Genomic DNA, 23,922 nt, shown 5'->3' on the forward strand with positions numbered 1-23,922 from the left:
AACCCTTCCCTGACACACCAGTAGCCGGGCAGCATCCTGGGGACACCCTATGGATAGTCACTGTCACAAAGTGCATTCTTTAGGTGCTAATCGAGGCTCTCCGGGGAGGCTGCCTGGGAGCTGGATAGCAGGGGGCGGTGTCGGCCGGTCTGGGCGGGCCGGTCTCCGGGTTCACGTCTGTGGGGAAGCCACTGGAGAAGGAAAGAGAAACCGAGAAAACCGGTTCTCCAGCCTCGGCAGTCGAAGCCCCTACGTCAAGGTCCTTGGACTAAAAGCAGGAACAACCCCAGGGTAGAATAGCTCAGGGGCCGCCCCAAACCCGCACTTCAACCCGATTCCGCGGGCTCTGGGTACAGGCTCCTGGAGGGAGGAGAAGCCGCGGAGCTTCCCCGAATTCCCTGTGGGCTGGCGGCCTGAGGACAGGACCGGGCGGGGAGGGACTGGAGGCGGCGGGAAATGGGCCGTTCTTCCCACATAGGTGACAGGAAAATTGAGTCTAAGTCATCTTTTAGGCGGATGTTGACCTTATTGCAGGCAATCACCCCGTGGGAGCCAAGGCTGCCCGGCAGCAAAGCTGGACCGGTATTACCCCCAGTTTCCTCAACGTGGTACTGAAGCGAGGCTCAGATTTTATAATCAACCCCACGGATAGACAGGGGTTGTCGTAATTCCGTCACGGACTGTAAGAAGGGGAGCCTCGGAGATTTTTAAATGCAAGTCCCTTTTAGAGATGGGAAAACTGAAGCCCGAACGCACAGGGCGAGTGCAGGATCCAGGCCCAGGCCTTTGCCGCCTAGTGCGGTGACTTCAGTGGCCCCTCTCCTGATTGCCCATAGGACAACGCGGTGGCCGCGATGGCGGCGGACGTCGAGGGGGACGTGTACGTGCTGGTGGAGCACCCCTTCGAGTACACCGGCAAGGACGGGCGCCTCGTAGCCATACAGCCCAACGAGCGCTACAGGCTGCTGCGCCGCAGCACTGAACACTGGTGGCACGTGCGGCGCGAGCCCGGTGGCCGACCCTTTTACCTGCCCGCGCAGTATGTGCGCGAGCTGCCCGCGCTCGGCGACCCTGCTACTGCCTCGCAGACACCCGCGCCCCACACGGGCCCCGCAGTACCCGAACCGCAAACCTACGACTACCGGTTCGTGAGCTTGTCCGCGCCCGCGGGCTCCGACCACACACCCGGGGAGCCCCGGGGCCGTGCCAGCTCCCTGTGCGGCCCTGCGCGTCGCAGCGGCGCCACTCACCACAGCAGCCTGGCGCCGGGCCTGCCCACTTGTCTGTATGTGCGACCCTCGGCGTCTGTGCGCCCAGCGCAGTCCCTGGACGACCTGGTGCGCTCCGCAGCGCCCCCTGCCGGCCTCCTTGGAAGCGCAGGCCGCTTCAAGGCCTGCAGCGTGGCGGGATCCTGGGTGAGCCCAAGGCCCCTGGCGCGCAGCGACTCAGAGAACATCTACGAGGCCATCTCGGATGTGCGCGGCCCTCAACGCGAGGAGATCCCAGAGCAGGTAAGGCGCCGCCAGCCGGTAGGCAGGAGCTGGGCCACGCCCTCGTGATGCTCCCCTCAGTATCCATGGGCTTTGGTCGAGTTCTCTTTCCTTCAGCATGAAACAAGTGGTCAGGCTCACAACTATCTGCAATTCCTAAATGACAAAGTTCCTTGGAAGCCCAAATGTTTTCATAATTCAACTGGTGGCAAAATTGGTCTTGGAACTGATCTGGAGTCTTTACTGATTCCACTTACTGTAACTATTCATGTTTTCCTGCAGAAACGCAAATGAGATTGATTACCAGGTACTGTCCCAAGCCATGCCAGGAGGTTACAGATCCTACGGCAGATGCATGTCCAGTATTACCATATTAAAATCCCCACACTCTGTATTCCGCAGTGCATCCGCTATGGGTCTGTGGACCTCGGCGGCTCTACCTGCCTCGCTTTTCTCCAAGGAGCTTGAGGGGGAGAGAGTTCAGATGAGCTGGTGGATATGAAAGTCAGGCACCACTTCCCTTTGGGGCTGCTTCCAACGTTTCAGTTCCTTCTTTAAAACTCTTGATGGGTTTGTTTCAGAGAGAAGTCCAGTTATTGTGAGGGTGTCCGATTGTGTTAATCTGAGAAATCGAAAATACCGCCTTTTTTTTTTTTTTTTTTTTTAATTCCTGGAATTGAACTCAGGGGCACTCGACCACTGAGCCACATTCCCAACCCTATTTTGTATATTATTTAGTTATGGGGTCTCACCGAGTTGCTTAGCGCCTCACTTTTGCTGAGGCTGGCTTTGAGCTCGCAATCCTCCTGCCTCAGCCTCCCAAACTGCTGGGATTACAGGCGTGCGTGACCGCGCACAGCAGACACGTTTTAAAACTACTTTTATATCCCCAGACTACTACGAAGGTCCTCACATCTTGAACTTTAGAAACTTTTCAGGGACGGGGAGCTCCCCGAGGGGGAAAAAGGTGCCCAAACCCGTTCTGACATCTGCCACCAGCTGTGGGTTATGGGCAACTCACTTCCCCTTTCAGGGTCTCCTCTGTTCGTTAGCCCAAAGACAGGGGCGAATGGAGGACCTCTGAGGCCTGGGAGCCTCTGATTTCTTTTTATATGGTTGTAATCTCAATAAACGCCAATGCTTGCACGCGGCAGTACTGAGTTCGGGGTGCCCAGACCTAGGAGGTGGTCCACCACCTGCCGGTCAACCAGCTGCACGGTCAGCCCTCCGCCCTGTCTAGTAGCAACGCAGGGTTCAGGTTTTGAAACTACAGAGACTTGAATTTGACTCTGCTGATCACCCGCCAGTTGCTGACAAGCCACTTAACTCCCTCAGGCTCGGTGTCTTTGTGTGTAAACACATTAGGTTGTCGTGAGCCTTAAATGATGTGAAGTGTGGAAGGACTTGGCAGGTAGCAGCAGATGGTCCACCAAGACCGGCGGGCGCCCCTCTCCGCATTCTTACCCTGGAATCTGCGTGGCATTGCTCAGGGCTCTCCGGGACATCCCGCCCCCTTGTGGCCAGAGCAGGCAACAGCACCTGGCTGGCGCGGAGCGGCACGGCCCCGGGTGCGGTGCTCTTTGCCGGCAGGCAAGGAGGCCTCTCTAGGACAAATGGCTGGATGCCAGCTCTCTGTCCCCTGGGTCCCCTCCGTTCCAGGGCAGGCTGTCGTGGGCGGCATACTTTCGAGACTCTCTCATTCTCTGTCCTAGCGACGGAGGGAGTGTGCCCGCCCTGAGAGGTTCCCGTCTGGGGGCGGGGGAAGGTCTTGCTCCCTGAACCCCCTCCTGTGACCTAGAGATTGTGCACTGAGTGTGTTGAGGAGCGCCGGAATGACAGACCCCTTGTCCACCAGCCAGGACTCTGCGGATCTACCCAAGGGCCTTTAACCCAGAACTTGGGATCAAAGGAGGGTCCCCTGGTCTCAGCATTTGCTGAGAAATCACCCTAACACCAGAGTCACTGCCCAGTGGTACCTTTGTCCTCCTTTCAGCTCCCAGCAGGTTCCCAGTTGCAGTGATTTGGGGGCCCAGGTGATGGTGTTGGGGGGTACTTACACAGAGAGAAACTGGGACAGCTGTCAGAGACTTCCGTTTGGGGTGGAGAGCTGCCCCTGGCTCCTAATTCACTGTGTGGCCTCAACAAGTTGCTTACCATCTCTGGTCTCACTGACTCCTCTGTGGGATGTGTGTAACAATACTACATTCCCTGTGACTGTGCTTTACACAAGGTCAGCTGTGCCTCTCCCTGACACCTTGTCCCGACACACTCTGGGGGTTGGGAGTTAGTTCTCCCCTGGGAAGGAAACCCCACCCCAGTCCTTCCTTGTTCCAGGCAGCATTTCAGGAAGGAATTTCCTGAAAGGTGAGCCTGCCTGTTTCTCCCTCAAAGAATGCAGTAGGAGGGGTCACCCCCACCCCAAGTCCAACTGCTCCTTCATTAAGCATGAATTGCTTAAATGCTTGCCAAGACCCAGGTGGGCCTGGGGATCTAGGCACAGCAGCAGGGATCAAGGTACTGGGGCAGTCCTGGGGAACTCATCCTCTGGGACAGGAAACTGGTGGAAGAGGACAGAAGCTGTTTTAGTCAGCTTTTTCCGCCACTATGACAGAAAGACCTGACAAGAACGATTTTAGAAAACAAAAACTTTATTTGGAGCCCCCAGTTTCAGGGGTCTCAGTCCAAAGACAGCCAGCTCCACTGGTCTGGGCCCAAGATGTGGCAGAACACCATGGGGGAAGAGTGTGGAGGAGGAAGGCAGCTCAGGACACAGCCACCAGGAAGCAGAGCGAGCTCCTGATCACCAGGGACAAAATATAAGCCCCAAAGGCATATCCCCAGTGACCCACCTCCTCCAGCCACACCCTACCTGCTTACCGCAACCACCCAGTTAATCCATTCAAGGGGATTAACACTGATTGGGTGAAGGCTCGTGTAACACAATGTTTCACCTCCAAACTTTCTTGCATTGTCTCTCAGCTGAGCTTTTGAGGGACACCTCTTATCTAAATCATAACAGATGCCTCCATCCAGCGCAGCCCCGGCTATCTGTGATGGGCTGCCCTGAGGGTACAGTGGAGCCTGGGCAGAAGAGGTGTGGAGATGACCGCACATTTGGTGTCTTACAGCCCCACTCACCCTGAGTGTTGGGTGCTGGGGGCCCAGAGAGTGGGCAGGGGTGGGTGGTGCCTGCTGAGCAGGGTCTCAGGAGATTTTGCCAGGAATGTGGACTTCTCCTGCAGCTGTTGGAAGGCTCTTAGCAGAGGAGGGAGTGGGATGCAGAAAAGACCTCTACATCCACAGCTGCAAGAGTGGTCGGGGTCCTCGGAATGGCCTAGGCACAAGGTGGTGATAGGAAGATCTGGCAGCAATGGGCTGGGGCAGGGGGAGGGCAGTCAGGCAGAGTCCTAGCGTCCCGGCTCAGACCTGGAGGCTGACAGTGGTGAGGACTGAGAAGGAGAGGGGTGGAGGGAAGATGGGGCCCACCTTAATTTAGTTGGCAAAGGGAGGGAAAGAAGAGCAGAGAGAATTCGAGCGAATTACATGTCATGCTTTTATAATTATGTCAAGATGAATCCTAATGGTACGTATTACTAAAAAGAACCAATAAAAAATAAAGAGGAGCAAAGAGGAAATAGAGCCAGGGACAAGAAGGAAAAGTAGGAGAGTGCTGACCCAGAAGCTGAGGAAGAGTCTAGAAGAAAGGGGGCGATGGGGAGGTCAAGCTGGATAAAGGACACAGGGTATTTATCTAAAGTGGCCACCTGAAGGCCAGATGGTCAAAGGATGGGTGAAGGGAGAGGACTGTGGGTAGAGTGTTGACCCCTGGGGACGGGGGTGGGGGGCGCTGCGTGGACAGAGGGTGGAGGGTAGAGGATGGAGACTTCCCTGGCTTAAGTGGATGGACAGGAGCTGGGAGACCCGGAGGCTGCGGATGGGGAGGAGGTAGAGATGGAGATGGGATTCTTGGGAGAAAGGAGTGATCCAGAACAGAGGGCAAGGATGTGCAGGTGGAGGTGACAGAGTCGCCGGCGAGTGTGAAGGGACGTCCATCTGTCAAGCTTAGTCCAACTCAAAGCTGTCACTTGGCAGGGCCAGGGACCCCACAGAAGAGAAGAGCCACTCCCACGGATGGCACTTTCTAGCCTTGTCAATTGCCACTTCCTCGAGCAGCACAGATGAGCACCTGGTGTGGGCTGGTTGCCAGGCTGGACATGGGGAACACAGAGTGCCTAAGACAGGACTGCTAGCCCTGTGGACTCAGAGGCCTGGACACAGGACAGACTCCTAGCAGCTGGGAAGGCAGTGCAGGTGCACCCATTTGCCCAGAGAAGAAAGAGGTTCAGAGAGATTTAGTGACTGGCCAAAGGTCCCGCAGCCAGCAGCTGGCTGTGCTCACATCAGCTCCAGGCCTTCTGACCCCGACCTCCTCACTGCCCCAGCACCCCCATTTGACTCAGTCTCAGCCAGGTGGCCTTCAGGGTTGGCCATTCTGTTTTCCTCAGCAAGAACAGTTCAAGCCGAAGACAAGCAAATGTACACTTTTCTGAGCAGCCTGTCTGCAGGCCCTGTGGAGGGAGGGCAGGGGCAGCAGGAGGACTTCCCAGCCTTCTCCCTGCTGTCTGCAGCTGGGGAAGCAGCAAGAGAATTAAGACTCCCCAGGAGAGGGCAGAAGCCAGCGCTGCTGATGGGGGAGAGGGAGAGGGGTGAGGGATGCTGGGAGGACTCCCCTCAGGCACCCTAGGAGGCCTCTCAGGGAGCCAGGCAAGGGCCAGCGTGACCAGGAACCGCGGAGGCCCCTCCCCGACAGCTACAGACCTGATTGGGGATTTCAAGGTGTGGTCACCATCCCCGCCCCAGGCCTGGGAGGTGGGAAGGCTCAGGGCTGCAGATCTGGACGGGAGCCCGTGCCTGCTGGCAGGGCAGAGTTACAGCCGAGCCGGGCTGCAACTTCTTATGCAAGCAGCCTGGAGGCGCCGCACCTGAGCTGGCAGCCGGGACTGGAAGGAGCCCCAGGGCCTCGTTCCTCTCTCCTCCAACTCCAGGAACTGTGAGTGACCTCCGCAGGCAGCCGGGGGTTCCGGGGAAGAAGGGGACCAGCACTGCAATTTCCTCATTCACTCCCCTCCTTCTCCGACTCCTCCTCTTCTCTGCACAATCTCCCGGGACGAACTCCAAGGGCGACCCAAGGTGGCCATGATTGAGATAAAGGCACTGGCCTCAAGACAGACCCACCTCTCCCACTTCCAGGCCAGCTGGGGAGGCCCTGAAAAGTGGATGGAAGAGCAGGAGAGGAGGTCAAGTTGAGGGGACCCAGTGACAACCCCCAACCTCCAGCTAGGGCAGGGCCCTGCAGTGACTCAGCCAGTTCCCTCACATGTGGCCTGAACTCTCCCACCCCACCCATGCCTCACCTGCAGCCCCAGGCAGACCCAGAATCCCCAACCCTGCTGCCCCGCCTGTGACCTGGCTTGTGAGAGAGCAGGTTCTCAGGGGCTCCCTCCCGCCTGGCCCCACATTCTTGGCCACTAAGAACTCCCTTCCTGCAGGCCAGAAGGGGGCTGGGCTCATTATTCACCCTTAGTCTTTGAGCCTCCTCACCCCCAGGCTCTGAGAGGGCCCAGGACCAGCCCACTCACCTGCCCTTCCTCCTGAGTAGCCTGAGCCTCACTCTGGGCCCATTTTCTCTGCTGTTCCTCCAACTCTGTTCAGTAGCGGGAGGAGAGGGGCCCCGGTGCTGAAGGCCGGCCCCATGGGTGGTCAGTGCCAGGCCCTGGGGCCCAGTAAGGCCCAGGATCATGACTAGGGGTAGACAGGGATCAGGAATGCGGTCAGGGCTCCTTGCCAGGGTGTTGGGGAGCTTTGGAGCCTGGTCTGGGCTGAAGGGAACAGTGGCTGTTGGTTGGTGTCTGGGGAAAATGGGGCTGCTAGGCCCTGGGGCCCAGGGTCATAAGAGAACTTGGTTCAGTTTGGGAAGCCATGTGTCCGGATTGAGGAAGGATTCTGGTGGTGAGGGAATTTCCAGAGCTGTGGCCTAGGCAAGGGGAGGCCCCTGCCAGGCTGTGGGCTCTTTGGCTACAGACGCTGCACGGATGGATGGATCAAATCAGGAGGGGTCCTCCTGGCCAGAGGTCCCCTGGCAGTCATGCAGGAGAATGGGGCAGGGGTCCCTGTCCAGTCCTGGGATGCAGAGAGACCAGCAGAGGCTGCCTGCAGATCCCCCAGCCTCCTTCCTTCCTTATTATGATAAGAAAGCACTCCTGGCCGGGCTGGGCCTGTCTGAATGTGTAAATAACTATATTCCCCCTATAAAATGCTTAAGCCTCATTATCAATATTTAGATAATAGAGAAATTTCTATCTACTTCCTGAGAGCGTTTGGGTTTCTTTCCCTTACTGGCTGTCCCAGGCTCCGTGTGGGGCATGGCCATGTGCTGACATGGGTGCTTCCTGCTGTTTCACCCCCACGTACAGGAAGCGAGTAACCAGCAGGTGCTGTACTGGGCACTGGGAAGACAATGAAAAGTAAGGCCCTGCCCTCAGGTAGCTTGCTGTCCAGTGGGAGAGCCTGACCATTAAGTCTAGGGTTACAATAGGATGTGGCAGATGCCTCTGCAAGGAGCTGTGAGCGGGGCCATCGGAGGAGGACCCCTCCCAGAGTCTCATTGGCAGGAAAAATCTAGGAACGCTTCCTGGAGGAGGAAGGTGACATTCAGAGGTGAATCCTAAAGTCTTCTGTAATTCTCTCTCATGAAATCCTCTGGATCTGTGACTTTTTCTGTGGCAGACTTTTCTCTCATCAGTGATGATTAATCTATTCAAGTTTTCTACTAATTCTGTAGTTAATTTGGGTCATTTTTTTCTTCTTTTTTTTTTAGGAAAGCATTCCTTTTCTTTAGATTAGTTTCTTTCTTTAAAAAGTTATCATGGGGGGCTGGGGTCGTGGCTCAGTGGTAGAGCACTTGCCTGGCATGTGTGAGGCCCTGGGTTCAGTTCTCACATACAAATTAATTAATTAATTAAAATAAAAATAAATAAATATATAAATACATAAAATAAATGTCCATCGACAACTAAAAAAAAAATATTTTTTTAAGAAAGTTATTATGGACTATTTTTGTAACCAAGTAAATGACTTCTGTTTTTCATAGACATACAGGAAACGTGTATATTCTCTATTTAAGGGATATAAATATGGTTCCATGTGGATCAGATCAAGTTTGTTGATCGTATTATTCAAACATTTATTACCTTGCCCTTTTTGGGGGGGGGGGGGCGTGGCTTTGTTTCTTATAGAGATTTGTTAAACTTCCTGCTCAGACTGACTCTATGAAGTTCTTCCTGTGCTTTTAATAGTCTTGCTTTTTATATTTAACTACAATGCTGTTGGGAGCGCAGAGACTTTGACTCTTCTGCAGTCACCCTTGCCTTTCTGCCATCTTGCTGTGTCCCTCTTCATCCTGTTTCAGGGCTCACTCGGCCTTGGACTCTACCTTCCCAGTATCAATGTGGCCACCCTTTATCTTATTCGACTATTTTTTTGCACCTGCCTGGTATCTTTTAGTATCCTCTTATTTTCCACCATGATCACATGGTTTTAAGTGCATTTTTTTTTTAAGCCAGCTGAAGTGGTTCATTCCTAAATGCCAGCTACTTGAGAGGCCGAGGCCAGAGCATCAATCACAAGTTCAAGGCCAGCTTTGGCAAGTTAATGACATCTGTCACAAAATGAAAAAAGGACTGGGGGGGCGCTGGGGAGATAGCTCAGTTGGTAGAGTGCTTGCCTTGTAAGCACAAGGCCCTGGGTTCGATCCCCAGCACCCAAAAAGAAAAAAGGGCTGGGGATGGACGTAGCTCAGTGGTGGAAAACTTGCCTAGCCTGCAATAGCCTCTGGATTTAATCCCCAGATCCCCAGCACCCTGGGGGACAGGGGAGTGTGTTCCTTGTTCATATCATATCACTGTAGTTTTAAAACCAAGCTATTTCTTTTTGGGGGGCATGGTACCAGGGATTGAACTCAGGGGCACTCAACTACTGAGCCACATCCCCAGCCCTATTTTGTATTTTATTTAGAGACAGGATCTCCCTGAGTTGCTTAGTGCCTTGCTTTTGCTGAGGCTGGCTTTGAACTCTCTGTCTTTCTGCCTCAGCCTCCTGAGCTGCTGGGACTACAGGCTTAACTGTCTTAATGGGACAGATCCATCTCCTCATATTTCATTCAACAACTGATTTCCTGCTCTTGCTTTTTTATTACTTCTGGCTTATTTTGCATCTAACACTTGACCTTGTGGGTTATTTTCCCCTTCAGTCAGATTGCTGTTGGTTTCTCTTTTCTTCCTACAATGCTTTCCATTTTATTTATGGCTTCTGCCCCCTTCCCTGGGGTTCCTAATCAAACACACATTTTATAGGATGTTTATAGGATTTTATAGATGGGATTCTTCTTGGCACTCCCATCTGGAACCTGAGTCTGTAGACTCAGGTCCAGTTTAGGAAAATCTGTTTGTTGCACAATTACTATTTTTTTCAACTGTACGTGAGTGCTGACGGGGTCCCCCTACTTTCCTCTTTATTTCTAGCTCTATATACTTCTGTTCTGTTTGAGATATTTTTTCAACTTGATTTTCCAGGCCACAAATTTTGAATCTCAAGAGTGAATATCTTAAACAACAACAACAACAACAACAAAGTGAATATCTGCTCCTTTAATGAGTACAATGATATAAGGTCCAAAAAAAAAAATCCTTTTTAAAACTCGGTGCTTAGCCAGGCACAGTGGTGCACATCTGTAATCCCAGAGACTCCAAAAGCTGAGACGAGGGGATTGCAAGTTCAAAACCAGCCTTAGCAACTTAGCAAGGCCCTGTCTCAAACTTTAAAAAAAAATTTTTTTTAAAGGACTGGGGATGTGTCTCAGCTCAGTGGTAAAGTGCCCCTGGGTTCAACCTCCAGTACCAAAACCAAAAACAACCTTTGTACTTGACTTGACTCTCCTCACAAGTTCTTATTTTTTTGTTCCAGTTGTAATTGTATTTTCTAGCCCCTCTACCTGCCAAGAGGCTTGGATAGTTTTAATTGGTAACATATTTACAGTTGTTTAAAGTTAAAGCCATACTAAGAAGTATAAAGTAAAAACCTCACAGGCGCCATTGCTCTCTCCCCGTTCTCCATCCGCTCCAAGGTTACCGCTCTAGATCATTCTCTCTGTTCTTCCAGAGTTTCTTAATACAAACTACTAGGAATAGGTAGCCAATGCCTGGGTTTTCTGTGCTCCTCCCCGCAGGTAGTGTGGTCCACACTTTCCTATACCTCATTTCCTTTAGCCTTTTTTTTTATCACTGTGTACCTTGGAGATTGTACATACGGAGGATTCTTCCTCTTGTTTATAGCTATGGTTCTCCTTTTCAGGAATGAATCATAATTCATTTAACCAATCTCCTATTGATGAACACTTCAGGGTCTACCATTTTTTCCTATTACAAACAAGGCTATAATGAACAATCTTTGGTACATGTGCACATAAATATAGGGAAAATTCCAGAAGGGTTCCTGGGTTAAAGGGTAAATGATAAATATTGCCAGATTACCATCCATGAGGCTGGTATGTGGATAGACACAAATGAACGTGTCTGTCCAGAGCCTTAACCCACTGGATGTTGTCAAACTTTTTATTTATTTTCTGCCAATGTGATAGTTAAATATGCAGTATTATCTTAAAGTGGTTTGAATTTCCATTTTTTGTTCCAATTTAAAAAATATTTTTAGTTGTAGATGGATACAACACCTTTATTTTATTTATTTATTTTTATGTGGTGCTGAGAATCGAACCCAGTGCCTCACATGTGCTAGGTGAGCACTCTACCACTGAGCTCCAACCCCAGACCTCTTTCCAATTTTTTAAAGTCTGTCGTTTTGTCTTTTTCTGTGAATGTTCTACTCATATTTTTTGTCCACTGTCCTATTGGGTTATTGGTCTTTTTTCTTACTGATTTCTAGGAGCTTTTTATTTGGGGGGTGGGGTACCAGGGAATGAACTCAGGGGCACTTGACCACTGAGTCACATCCTCAGCCCTATTTTGTATTTTATTTAGAGACAGGGAGACAGGGTCTCCCTGAATTGCTTAGTGCCTTGCTTTTGCTGAGGGTGGCTTTGAACTCACAATCCTCCTGCCTCAGCCTCCTAAACCACTGGGATTATGGGTGTGCTTTCCTAGCTCTGGGAACCACTATTCTATTCTCTGCTTCAAGATCAACTTTTTAGTGCAAGTGGTATTTGTCATTCCATACCTGATTTATTTCATTCACATATTATGGGATTTCATCCTTTTTTGGCTCATCAGATTCCATCATATATATACAACTTTATTCATCAGTGGGTGGACACCTAGATTATTTCTTGGCTCTTGTAATAAATGTGCAAGCACAGATGGCTTTTTGCCACGTTGATTTCATTTCCTTTGGTTATATACTCAGTAGGGGAACTATTGGAACATATGGTAGTTCTATTTCTAGGGGTTTTTTTTTGGGGGGGGGGGCGGGTACTGGAGATCTAATCCAGGGGTGCTTTACATCCCTAGCCCTTTTTATTTTTTTATTTTGAGATAGGGTCTCCCTAAGTTGCTTAACAGCTTTGCTAAGTTTCTGAGGCTGGCCTTGAACTTGCCATCCTACTACATCAGCCTCCCAAGTCACTGAAATTACACGTGTGTGCCACCACACCCAGCTATTTCTAGGTTTTTGAGGAAACTTCATACTGGTTTGTATAATGGCTGTGCTAGTTCACACATCTGCTGATGATATATGGAAGTTTCTCTTTGTGTCTTTACCAGCATTTGTTGTTGTTGATTTTCTTATAAATTTTCTTGCTGAGCACCATGGCACAGACCTGTATTTCCAGATCACTTGAGCCCAGGGGTTTGAGACCAGCCTGGGTAACATAGCAAGAGTCTAAGAAAAAAGCATTTTCTTAGAATGTATTTACATAATTGAGTGTATCCATCCTTTACTTTATGGCTTTTTAGATTCTGAGTCTTCAAAATAGACTGTTGAATTATTACAGGTCAACTAAGACTTTGTCTCTCTACAAACACACACACACACACACACACACACACACACACACACGTCACTTAGCATGGCAGCACACTCTGAGGAAGGTGTTCTTCGGTGATCTCATCAAGGGAACATCTAGATTACACTTCCCAAACCTAGATCACCCGATCACTCAAGTGACCTCCTGATGTGGCAAAACTAGATGGAGGAGGACACTGCCAGGGGGTCGAACTCAGGGCCTTGTGCTTTCGTGGCAAGCACTCTACTAGCTGAGCTATCTCCCCAGCCCACTTTTTTTTTTTTTTTATAAGTGAAAGGCAAACACTCTGAAATAACAATAAAAAGCTTAGGATAGTAAATAGATAACCAGTAATATAGTCGTTAGTTACTATTATCCAGTAGCATGCATTGCACATGGATGTATGTGCTATCATTTTATACAGCTGGCAACACAATAGCTTGTTTACAGCAATTCAGTAGGTCACCATGAACACGGGGGTCAGGCATCACTTATGACTCAGGCATCACTTGTGACTTTACAATGGCTATGAGGTCACGAGGCAATAGAAATATTTTATCTCTGGTATAACCTCTGTGTTCTGTCATTGACCAGAATATCTGTGAGAGTATGTGTAAAAATTTTATTTATGTTTTTTTCTTCAAAAATTTTTTTTCTTTAGCTGTCAATGGATCTTTTATTTTATTTATTTCTATGCGGTGCTGAGGATCGAACCCAGGGCCTCGCGCCTGCCAGGCAAGCACTCTACCACTGAGCCACATACTCCAGCCCTATCTTCAAATATTTTTATGGTTTCATTTTTTGCATTTAAACATTTGATCCCTGAAGGGTTTTCTGGGTAGATGGAGGAAGCTGTAGACCCACCTTTGTCTATTTTATGTCTAGATGGCTGTCACTTGTCCCATCACCTTTTACTGACCAGGTCATCTTTCTGCCGTGATTTGTGAGGGCATCTTGGGCATGGCCAGGTTCCTGGCTGCATTGGGTTGTTTTGTTCTGCCTCTTTGTAGCTGCTGACTGTCACAGGGGTGGAGTTTACATCTTAGGTCACCAGATGTAAACTTGCTGCTGTTGGAGTAGCTGGCTCGGGGGCGTGGCTACAGTGTACAAGAGGGTGGTCTCTAGCCAGGGGCCTCTAGGGCTCCTCCTGTGAGGCTGAGCCTGAGGCTCCTGCAGTCTCCAGGCCAGCAGTTCTACCACTCCCAGTCTCAGGGGTAGACAGTACCTGGACAGCCTGTTCAGTTACCCTGGGCTCCTGGGGACAAAGGGTTTGGTACAGGACCACCCCACTTTATCCCTGGGGCTTCATGGCAGGCCCAGCCTGCACCAGGATTCCTGGGTTCCAGCCCCGCCCCTGGGCATAGCCTCTGGCCTGGGCCAGGTCCTGCCCACCCACTGCCCTGCCCTGCCTGACTCATACAGTAGAAGTTTGCTGCTGGAAGAAGAGGGAGAGCAGGACCCCCTGCTGGGGGCTGCATCTTAAGGGAAGGGAAATTACTTTGTGAGAGATTGGGACTGGGGGTGCTGGAAGGGCAAGTCAACTTCCAGGTAAGAATAGTGAGCAATGTGTGCTGTGGTAACGTGGAGGATGAGGAACTGTAAAGAAAGCTTAAGGAATATTTTCTTTTTTACTTTTCATTAGGAAACTTTAAATATATAGATAAGGAAAAATAATTTGGGGGGTGGTGCTAGGGTTTGAACCTAAGGCCTCTTGCATGCTAAGCATATGCTTTACCACCAAGCTACCTTCAACCCAATAAAAATAATATTTTTAAAAAGCGAATGCTGTTATACCTATTACCTAGATTGAGCAACACTGGCCATATTTGTTTGTCTGTTTGTTTTGCTGAGGAATTATAAATTTCCAACATCACCATGGTTCATGCCTGAAAACTTCAGGATGTGTCTCTGGAAATAAGTGTGCTTCTCCATAACCACCCTACCATTAATATATCTAACAAAATTAGCATGAACTCCTTAATATCATGCAAGAGCCATGGTCAGATTTCCCCATTGTCCTAAAACACCAATGCACAGCTGCCGCTGACCCAGCATGCCACCAAAGGCTACACATGACACTTGTCTCTTCAGTCCCTGGGAACAGCCCCAGCCTTTCCTCTGCTGGATGCTGCTCAAGAGACAGGAGTGAGTGTCCTGTGAAAGGTCCATCTGTTTACTTCCTGGGAGTGGTGTCCCCATGGTCTCTAACCCCTGTACTACCTGTGAACTGGCTTAGGCGGGTCAGATCAACAGACTCTACAACAGCTGATAGGAAGGAAGCAGGAACAGGGAGAATCCCAGGCCTCTGCTTGAGCAAGAGAGGTGGCCCTGGATGGGGTAAGGGGGAGAGAGAAGATGGACTTGATGTTGGACATGCAGCTGTCCCAACATATGTACAGAGGACATCCAGGGCAGCCGGATGCAGAAGCTGAGAGACGGATCTGCGTTGTTAACCTACAGCTGGTGCGTTCTCCCAGAGTGCTAGGACGAGAAACAAGGTGCCACCAGAAGTCCTGAGGCCAGGGCAGAAGAGGCAGAGCTTGGCTCCAAGTGACTGAGAAAGAGGAGGACAGCGGGGAGGCGTGGTCTGAAGAAGCCTGGGGAGGAGAGGGTTTTAAAAATGCTTATCAGAGACAGATGAGGCTGCAAGGGACCCACTTACCGGAGGTCTTCTGAGCATGGCCAGGTGCCTGAGCAAGGAGGCTGAGGAGGAGGCCTGACTGAAGAAAGGGGCCAGGATTAGCATTAAAGGAGATGCAGGGAGGCAGCCAGCAGGGGGTGCTTCTTCTTTTTAAGACAGAGAGACCTTACATCTGTAGAAATGTCAAAGGGATGAAAGCAAGCAGGAAAGGGGTCAGTGGTGAGGCCTCTCCCAATCACATGGGAGGCTGGGGGCCCAGGTTGGGAAGCTTAGCCTGGAGAAGAGGGCTCTGTCCCCTCTATTGAGGAGAGGCAGAAGAAGTAGTGGGTGTGGGTACAAAGTTTGGGGAGGCAGAAGGTGACAACCCCCCTGTCACCCCTTCCTGCCTGATTGGCTCTGCTCATAACCACTGGCTGGGAGATTCCTTGGCAGGCCACTTCCCCTCACTGCTGGTGCCAGCAGGCCCTGCTGGGGCTTTACCTATCTTACTCAGAGCGCAGGCGGTGGGAGCCAGTGAGGAGCCGCACCCCAGATCCCACGCACCCGGAGGAGCAGGGTTAGCAGGGCCCCGTGAGGTCACCCGCTGGCTGGGGCAGAGTCCAGTGCCCAGGGTGCCCTGTCGAAACCTATACTCAGGAAAGCAGAAGTGTCTCACTCTGTCCCGTGGGTGTGGGAACTCAGTGGCCTCTTCTGCCCCTTCCCAGAGGCCAGCCCTGGGTGGGGACAGGGAGGACAGCCCCATTCTATAGGCGCAGAAAGTCCAGCGGTTGCTCAGAGGAAAGCCGAGGCAGAGTCCGCCCAAGAGTCCACTCTGGACTCCTGCGCCATTCGGTTTTCCCCGTCAGCCAAAGCTGCAGCCCCAAACCCATTATGTTCCGAACCTCAGAGCACATCCCTCACTGAGCGGAGGCGCCACCCTCGGCCGCCTGGCCAAATTGTCCCTGCCCAAACCAGTCCCATTGGAATCTCAGGGGGCTGAGGCAGGCATGGGTCCTCCAAGCATTCTGAGATGAGGACCAGGACCTTGTGTTGGGACCCCCTGTCCCCACCCCACCCCTACCCCTGCACATTTCTGGACAGGTAGCTCTGGGCTTGGCCCCCGGTGGATGCAAAGTGAGACCCAGGCCCTGTCCTGGAGGAGGTGTGGCAGGGAGAGGAAGAGAGGGACTCTCTCTGCTCAGCCTGGGTGGCACAGAGGCCATGTCCCTCAGCACTCCCAGAGCCAGTACCTGGGTGGAACAGCTGGTTTGGGGGTCTTTTGCCTCTTACTCAAAGGACAGGATTTCCCTTTCACACCTGCTTCTGCCCCAACCCTTCCTGGGAGGGTCTGGGAGAGAAAGGTGAAGGCCAAGGGGGTGTCAGTGGGTGAGGCAGGGCTGGTTGGTTCTGGCACCTCCTCTCTCCCTCCCCTCCCCTGTGTGTCTCTCAGAGGTGTGAAGATATACTTGAGGGAGGCAGACCCTCTGGGGAGCCTCTGTGGTCATCACCTCCTCTTGCTGGGCCTGAGAGCCAACCTCTGTGGCCTGCAGCAAACAGAGCTTGTGGGTTTGCTGTGTCCCTGGAGTGTGGGGTCCTGAGCCTGCTGGGAGACTCCCAGACCTGGGACCGGCCACTCACTGGGAAAGAGGCAGCCTGACAGCTCCCAGGTCCCCCCTGCCTGCCGCCACACCATCACTCCTGGTCCTGCCATGGAGACCCTGCCCCCATGCTCTGTGCAGGGCAGTGCTGAGGGCCTGGCTTCCCATACCCATCCTCCCCTCATGCCCCCATCCAGCTCCTCCCTAGTGACTCAGAGGGGGCACAAGTGTGTATATCTGGTCCTGGTCTCAGGGTGGGAACAGTGAGATGTACCACATGTGTGGCAAGCACGAAGCCTCCTGCCCTCCACCCTCGCCAGGTTGCCCCAGGAGTCGGCTCCTGGGTGGGGCCTGGCATGGGCTCAGGAAGACACTGGAGACTTTAAGGGCAGAGGACAGGGGAGGCCCAGCCTTGCTGTGCTCTCACCAAGGACCCCACACTCAGAATCTGAGCCCACAGGGGGTGCAGGGGAGAAAGATCAGAGTGGAGGCAGGAGGACAGCTGAAATGGAAGAACAGGGAGAGGGCAGAACCTGAGGTGGGAGGGAGCTGGGCAGCCATTGTAGTCAGGACCTGGCCCTTGGGGCTGGGGAAGAAGCAGCTCGGAGAGGAGAGGGGAGCAAGATGGTCCCCAGGGAGCAGCAGCAGAAGCTTCTCAGCCAGGGTGTGCTGTGTCTCCTGCACATGGCTGGGGTCTGGATCCCACCCACATGTGGGGTAGTGGGAAGAGAGGGGGTCCCAGGGTTGGTGAGGAGGGGATCTGGCACCCCCCATGCTTCTCTGGGTCCTTAGAGAGTGGGGTTGGGGAAGGCACAGTCTCTCTTGTACTTGATGTGGACACAAAGGTGGGGGTGGGTGCATCTTGGTGACCAAATCTGAAGGAGACAGACATAGGCGATCAGGTGACCAGATAGTGGGGTGGTCAGACCCACTCCTGCCCTCTCTGTGGTGTGCAGGGTCCAGGCACCAGCTCCCTGATACCACATCTGCCTGGGCCCCTTCCTCTTTAGGAACCCTTCCCCTCCCCTGCGGGCTTCCTCTTTCCCTTCACATCCTCCCTGGGCGTTGGGGGAGTTGACAGCCACTCATTGTCCCTGTTTCCAGCCCAGGCACTACTACTGCAGGCCATCCCAGGCCAGAGCCCTCAGCCCCTTCTGCTGGTCCCCATCTGTGCAGCATCCCCCCACCCTACCTGTGACTCAAATGTGACTGGCTCTGTGCTGTGTGGGCTTGGGATTCAGATCTCCTCCTGGACTCAGAGCTCAGAGTGGGCAGCCAGTGCACAAAAAATACCCACACCCCTGCCTCAGGCAGCCTGTCTCAGGCAGCACTTCCGCAACCCTGACAGGAAATGGGCTGCACTCTCAGCCTACCGCCATCTCAGGGCAACTTCTTGTTTCCCTGTTGCCCTGTGCCAGCCCTGGGGTTGTGTCCCTTGGCTCCACCCCTAAAGTTTTCCCAGGGCTCTGTCCCAGCAGCTCAGAGGGGACAGGATGGTGGACATGATTGCCAAACTGACCAGGAGGCAGAGCCGGGCCCTGCAGGCACAGGTAGGGATGATGGCCCTGGGGACAATCTCAGCCTCTACAGGAGCACTGGGCCTTCTGGGGTTAGGGGCTCTCTGTGAGCCTCCATTACTCAGGACTGTTAGGAGCTGGGTGATGTGGAACTCAGGGCAGGGAGTCTCAGGACGTCAGGGACTTTTCGTTTCTTGCCTCTTTGCTGTTCCTGAGCCCTGGCTATGAGCAATTCTGAGGTCCTCAGCCTGGGGCAAGAGCCAGTGCTGCTACCTGTTTGTGGCCATGGGGAGAGAACTAGAGACCAGGGGAGAACCGCTGTAAGGAAGTGTGCGGGGCTGGGCAGCTGACATGGTAACGCCAGGGTCCCTCTTGGCTCTGTCCTCTGGCCTGAGGTGGGGAGGTAACTTCCTTTTTCCCGCCTGGTGTCTTCTGTATCTCTAGGAGACAATTCTTGAGCCCTTGGTGCTATAGTCAGAACCCTGTTGATGGGCTGGGCTGCAGATCGGCCCCCTCCCAGGGGCTGCAGCATCCTAAAGGGGAGTGGCCCCTGCCTGCTCGTCCCCAGAGAAGGCCCCCACTTCTCCCTAAGGAGCCTGTAACCCAGGGCAGCCATGTCCTCAGAATGCTTCCTTCTAAGCGTTCTACCTCGCTCCCAGTGTGATTCTGCATCTTCTCTTCTTGGTGACAACTCCATCACACTGAGCCCTAAACTTTCCCCTCTGAAATCTAGGTGAGGAAATCCCTGATCTGAAGAGCCCCGTGGCTTCCACGCCCCACTCCATGGGTCCTCCCTACCAACCCCTCTCCAGAGATAGGCAAGGCCACTGCCCCGTGGCTCCAGCTGGGCTAGGCAGGAGGTGCCTTTCCTTCACTCACCTTCCTGTCCTGTGGCCTCTGTCCTGTCCTCCTCCTGGGTTCTATGGCTCAACCCTCATTCTCAGGAAGCTGTTGCTCCAAGTTGTCTCCTATTGTGGTGTGTGTGTGTGTGTGTGTGTGTGTGTGTGTATGTGTGTTGATGTTTGCATAGGATTGATTTGTGTATTCAAGCAGTGTTTTTGGCAGATCCGCCATGTCCTTGGGGGCATTGGCCCACCTGATAGGAGCAAATGGAATGCATGGCATTATTCTGCATCTTGCTCTCAAGAAACTCTTGCCTTAAGTGGGGGGTGGGAGGTGCCAACCAGTTGGTAGCTGATTGACCCCCAACTCGAAATGCCAATGGACAGGTTAGACCTCTCCAGAGTCTTGTGAACTGAGGTCAGAGAGGGGCAGGATCTGGGTGCGCAGGGAGTGAGGGAAGAGAGTCCAGGCTGAGAGAACAGCTGGAGCAAAGCCACAGAGGGAGGAAGGTGCCTTTTGTGTTGGAGGTGGGCAAGGGCCTGGTGTGGTTGGAATATGGAGTGCTACATGAGGCCTGTGGAGAGGGAGAAGGAAAGAGAAGTGGGGTGAAGAGTCCCATCTCAGCTACAGAGAAGCCTGGAGGGGTGAAGGCGAGGAGTGAGGAACTAGTGGACTGGAGTCCTAGCTCTCCCTAGCCCGTGTGCCTGGGGACCGACCACCCTGTCTAAAACGGCAATGCCCCCTTCTCCAACAGTGTCCTGCTCTCTTGCTTAGCAGGGATCATCATTGACATGCTGTACATTTCACTGGTCACCCCCGACACACGACCATTTACATTTGAGTGCCAGCCCTGCCAAGATGGGGGTGTTTTGTGGTCATTCGTTCACCGCTGCATTCCTGGTACCTAGAACAGCACCAGGCATGGAACATAGCAGGCGAATCTCTGTTGAACAAATGAATGTTCTTCAGGTGCCTGTCTGTGGCCCAGAGAGAGCCCATCTTGAGCAGGTCATGCTTGCCCTCTCAGAGATGTCACAGTCAACAGACACTTTTTAAAGAAGTTTTATGCTAGAAAATTCTGAGGCTATAAAATGTTTAAAGAAAAGAAGAAGAAGAAGAAAAAAAAAAAGAAAACTGGAGTTGTGGCTCAGGGGAAAACACTCACCTGGCATGCATGAGGCCCTGAGTTCAATCCCCAGCATCACTGAAAAAGCAAAACGAAATGAAAACAAATATAACCCCTATAATCACAGCTAGGACCACTGTTAGCATTTTGGATGTTTTCCAGATATAAAATTGGAATCATAATAGGTCTACTGTTTTCCACTGGTGCATAGGGTGTCCTTAGAAAATAATAATAATCCCCACATGCTTTTTCGCTGGTTGGGGTTTGATGATATAGTTGTATATCCTTTAAGGGGGTGCTGAGGGTGCTGGCTGGGTGCAGTGGGCACACTGGAGGAATCCCAGGCTAGGTCTTGGACCTGGCACCTAAGCTGAGTCCTGAGGAAGGAGGAGCGTCAGGTAGGTGAGAAGGGGCAGAGATGGGGCTGGCTGTGAATGAGCCACTGTCAGCAGGAGACACAGCGAGAGGGTGGGGACTGCAGGGTGCTACTAGAGCTCAAAGTTCAAGACCAGGGGCAAGGAGTGGCAGGAAATAAGGCGTAAGCACAGGCCAGGATAGGCAGCCTCTGGTGCTGCCTGCTCAAGGGCTTTGACTTCGACCTGCAGCCAGCAGGGAGCCAGGAGGTGTGAATCAGGTAAGCTTCTGTTCCTTAGGGTACCCAGACATGGCCAGGCTTGTATTCCAGGTGACAGACCCCACCTGCCCCCTCTTCCTTTAAAGGGAGATAGGTACTCAACCTTGTTTGCCCCCTTTCTAGCCCATCTGACTGTCATCTTCTTTCTTTGACACCGATAAACTCCGCCTTAGAAAGTTCCAGTCCTAAATCAGGATGTCGGGCAGCAGGCAATCCCAGCTCTTTCTGGTCTGGAGGGGGAGGGGTGGGAGCGCTCATTGGGGGCTATGGAATGCAACAAGTACAAGAAAGGAAACCACCGAAGGGACAAGTCCTGGGTCATTTCTCTCAACTTCTCACTTGCCTCTGGGAGTACACAGTTGTGCCAACTGGGTATCAGTGTTTCATTATTAATTTAAAAATTGATGTAACTGCCCCACCTATCTGCTGCACTAACTACTTCACAAAGTACCTTCAGGAACATGTCCTTATTCTCTCTCTTCATTGCAACTTCTGGACTGGGCAGAACAGACATTTGACACCCAGGAAAACTTAAGCAGAGAGAGAATGGAACTTGCTGAAGGTCGCCCTGGTGGCAAGTGGCCAAGTGAGCACTATGTGATCCTGGAGCTTCCCTGAAAGACACCTGTCCTCCCTCTTCACACAGGTGGACGAACCCCCGGAGCCGGTGTACGCAAACATTGAGCGGCAACCTCGGGCCACCTCGCCACGCGCTGTCGTGGCCCCGCTCCCCAGCCAGGTGTGGGAAACGCACACGGACGCGGGCACCGGACGTCCCTACTACTACAACCCCGACACCGGCGTGACCACCTGGGAGTCGCCCTTCGAGCCTGCGGAGGGCACCTCCAGCCCGGCCACCTCCCCGGCCTCGGTGGGCAGCCCCGAGAGCCTCGAGGCCGAGTGGGGCCAGTACTGGGATGAGGAGAGCCGCAGGGTGTTCTTCTACAACGCGCTGACGGGCGAGACCGCCTGGGAGGACGAGCCCGAGGACGAACCCGAGGACCAGCTGGAGATGCAGCCCGGCCTGAGCCCCGGCCTGAGCCCCGGCAGCCCAATGGACCAGAGAGTGAGGGGCGGGGCCTGGTGGGTGGGACCGCCTCCCAGCTCCTCTGACTCCGCCTCCTGACGGGGCAGGTCTGCTACAGGGGGTGGGGGAGACTGGCACTGAGACCTCTGATCCATCTTCTGCTCCCGCAGCCCCCCACCCCTGAGACGGACTACCCCGAGTTGCTGACCAGTTACCCCGAAGAGGACTATTCCCCAGTGGGTTCCTTCAGTGAACCTGGCCCCACCTCTCCTTTGGCTGCACCCCCAGGCTGGTCCTGTCACATCAGCCCAGACAAGCAGATGCTCTACACCAACCACTTCACCCAAGAGCAGGTAGGGGCTTGCAGGTGGATGGACCCAGACAGTCACAGGATCGCTCCCACACAGATCCCAAGCCAACCCCAAACACTGGGTGGCTTGCACCTGGCCCTGAAGCTATCTTGGACTCTGGTTGGAGGAAATTTCTTCCCCCTCTCTCTTGAGCTGGGGCTAGGGCTCTGACCATCCCTGTCCCCACAGTGGGTGAGGCTGGAGGACCAGCAGGGGAAGCCATACTTCTACAACCCGGAGGACTCCTCTGTTCGGTGGGAGCTGCCCCAGGTAACCAACTGGTGAAGGGAGTGCACTGGGGAGAGTGGAGGGAACTATATACGATAGCATCTCTCTCCCCAGGTCCCCGTCCCTGCCCCTCGAAGCATCTGCAAATCCAGCCAAGACAGTGACACCCCAGCCCAGATCAGCCCTCCAGAAGAAAGAGTAAGGGAAGGGACATGTAGGCCCTGGCAGGACCACCACAAAAGAGATGGGGGATGGTTTCTGGAGGTCCTGGGGCCCAGATGGAGTGGGATATACCTGTCTTCTTCATAGGCCCAGCAGTGGGCCCCAGCTGGGAGAGCTAGAAGGAATGTCCTGCCCTGCCGCTGGAGGAACAGGCATCCCCTCTCCCCCACCCCAGCTGCGGGGGGCTGGGCTGGTGAAGAGGGCTTGGTGGAGACTCAGGCCCAGCCTGTGGGAAGCTGCCAGCTTAGGGGGAGACTAGCTTCCTCTCATGCCTCACCTCGTCTTTCCCCTTCTTTCCCCTTCTCTCTCTTAGATCAGGACTCTGGACAAGGCAGGAGTGCTCCATCGCACCAAAACAGTGGACAAAGGGAAGCGGCTCCGGTGAGAGACCAGAGCCCATCTGCACCCAGACCAGGGCAGGGTGGGCCTTAATGGTGACGTTCCCACAGGCCAGGCTCTTACTAATTCTCATAGCAACTTCATGTGCAGTACTGGGAGGGGAACCCAGGCCCTGAGAGATAAAGTAACCTGCCCAAGGTCCTTTGGTTATCAGTTGTTAGAGGCAGGAGGCAGGAGTCCAGCCCTCCCAAGTGGGGGCGGGAGGGGGCCTCAGCCCAGGAGCGAATTGAAGCCCTCCCCCCCACCCCCCAGGAAGAAGCACTGGAGCGCCTCCTGGACGGTGCTGGAGGGTGGCGTCCTGACCTTCTTCAAGGATTCAAAGACCTCAGCTGCAGGCGGCCTGGTGAGACCTGGGAACTGCAGGAACGTCCCATCTACTCTTTGTCTCTGGTTTGGGAAAGGCCAGGTCTGCAAGAGTGGTGCCCAAGTGTCAAAGGAGATGTGCCTTGGCAGGGAAAGGATGACGACTGCAGGTTCACCCCAGGACAAGCAGTTCCAGCCACCTTGGGGATGGGAGCAGTCCTTAAGGGTGGACAACTCCAGCAGGAGGGCAGGGAGGCAGGGGCCTCGCACACCTGCTCACAGGGGCTGGCTGTGTTCCTTTCTCTTTTTCCCTTTCCTCCCTGGGTGGGCAGGCAGCAGAAGACAAGCCAGGCAACAGGCTCTGTGGCTAAAAAGCACCAGAATCTCTGGGTCCCAGGAACCCCTGGGCCCTTTCCCCAGAGCTGTTGCCTGAACCCTCTAGTGACCCCAGCCTGTTCCTAGAGCCAAAGGAGCATGGGGGTCTGAGCCTGGGT

General features: G+C 53.3%; 1 protein-coding gene across 4 annotated transcripts in view; it reads left to right on the forward strand.

The window, feature by feature from the left end:
• Window positions 1–846: 846 nt before the first annotated feature.
• ARHGAP27 (Rho GTPase activating protein 27) overlaps window positions 847–23,922 on the forward strand; it is a 28,779-nt gene continuing 5,703 nt past the window's right edge. For 2 of the 4 annotated variants that reach the window (XM_079133203.1, XM_079133204.1), the window contains exons 1-7: window positions 847–1,511; window positions 21,546–21,965; window positions 22,097–22,279; window positions 22,466–22,546; window positions 22,619–22,702; window positions 23,040–23,107; window positions 23,378–23,468. In XM_079133203.1, coding sequence (XP_078989329.1) covers window positions 855–1,511; window positions 21,546–21,965; window positions 22,097–22,279; window positions 22,466–22,546; window positions 22,619–22,702; window positions 23,040–23,107; window positions 23,378–23,468 — 1,584 coding nt within the window. In that variant the 5' untranslated portion in view covers window positions 847–854. Of the gene's footprint in view, window positions 1,512–18,079; window positions 18,330–21,545; window positions 21,966–22,096; window positions 22,280–22,465; window positions 22,547–22,618; window positions 22,703–23,039; window positions 23,108–23,377; window positions 23,469–23,922 lie in introns of those variants that run through there. The other 2 variants (XM_079133206.1, XM_079133205.1) reach the window with 2 other exon arrangements.

The sequence above is a fragment of the Sciurus vulgaris genome (assembly GCF_902686455.1).
Source record: "Sciurus vulgaris genome assembly, chromosome: 3".
In the NCBI taxonomy this organism is placed as follows: Eukaryota; Metazoa; Chordata; class Mammalia; order Rodentia; family Sciuridae; genus Sciurus; species Sciurus vulgaris.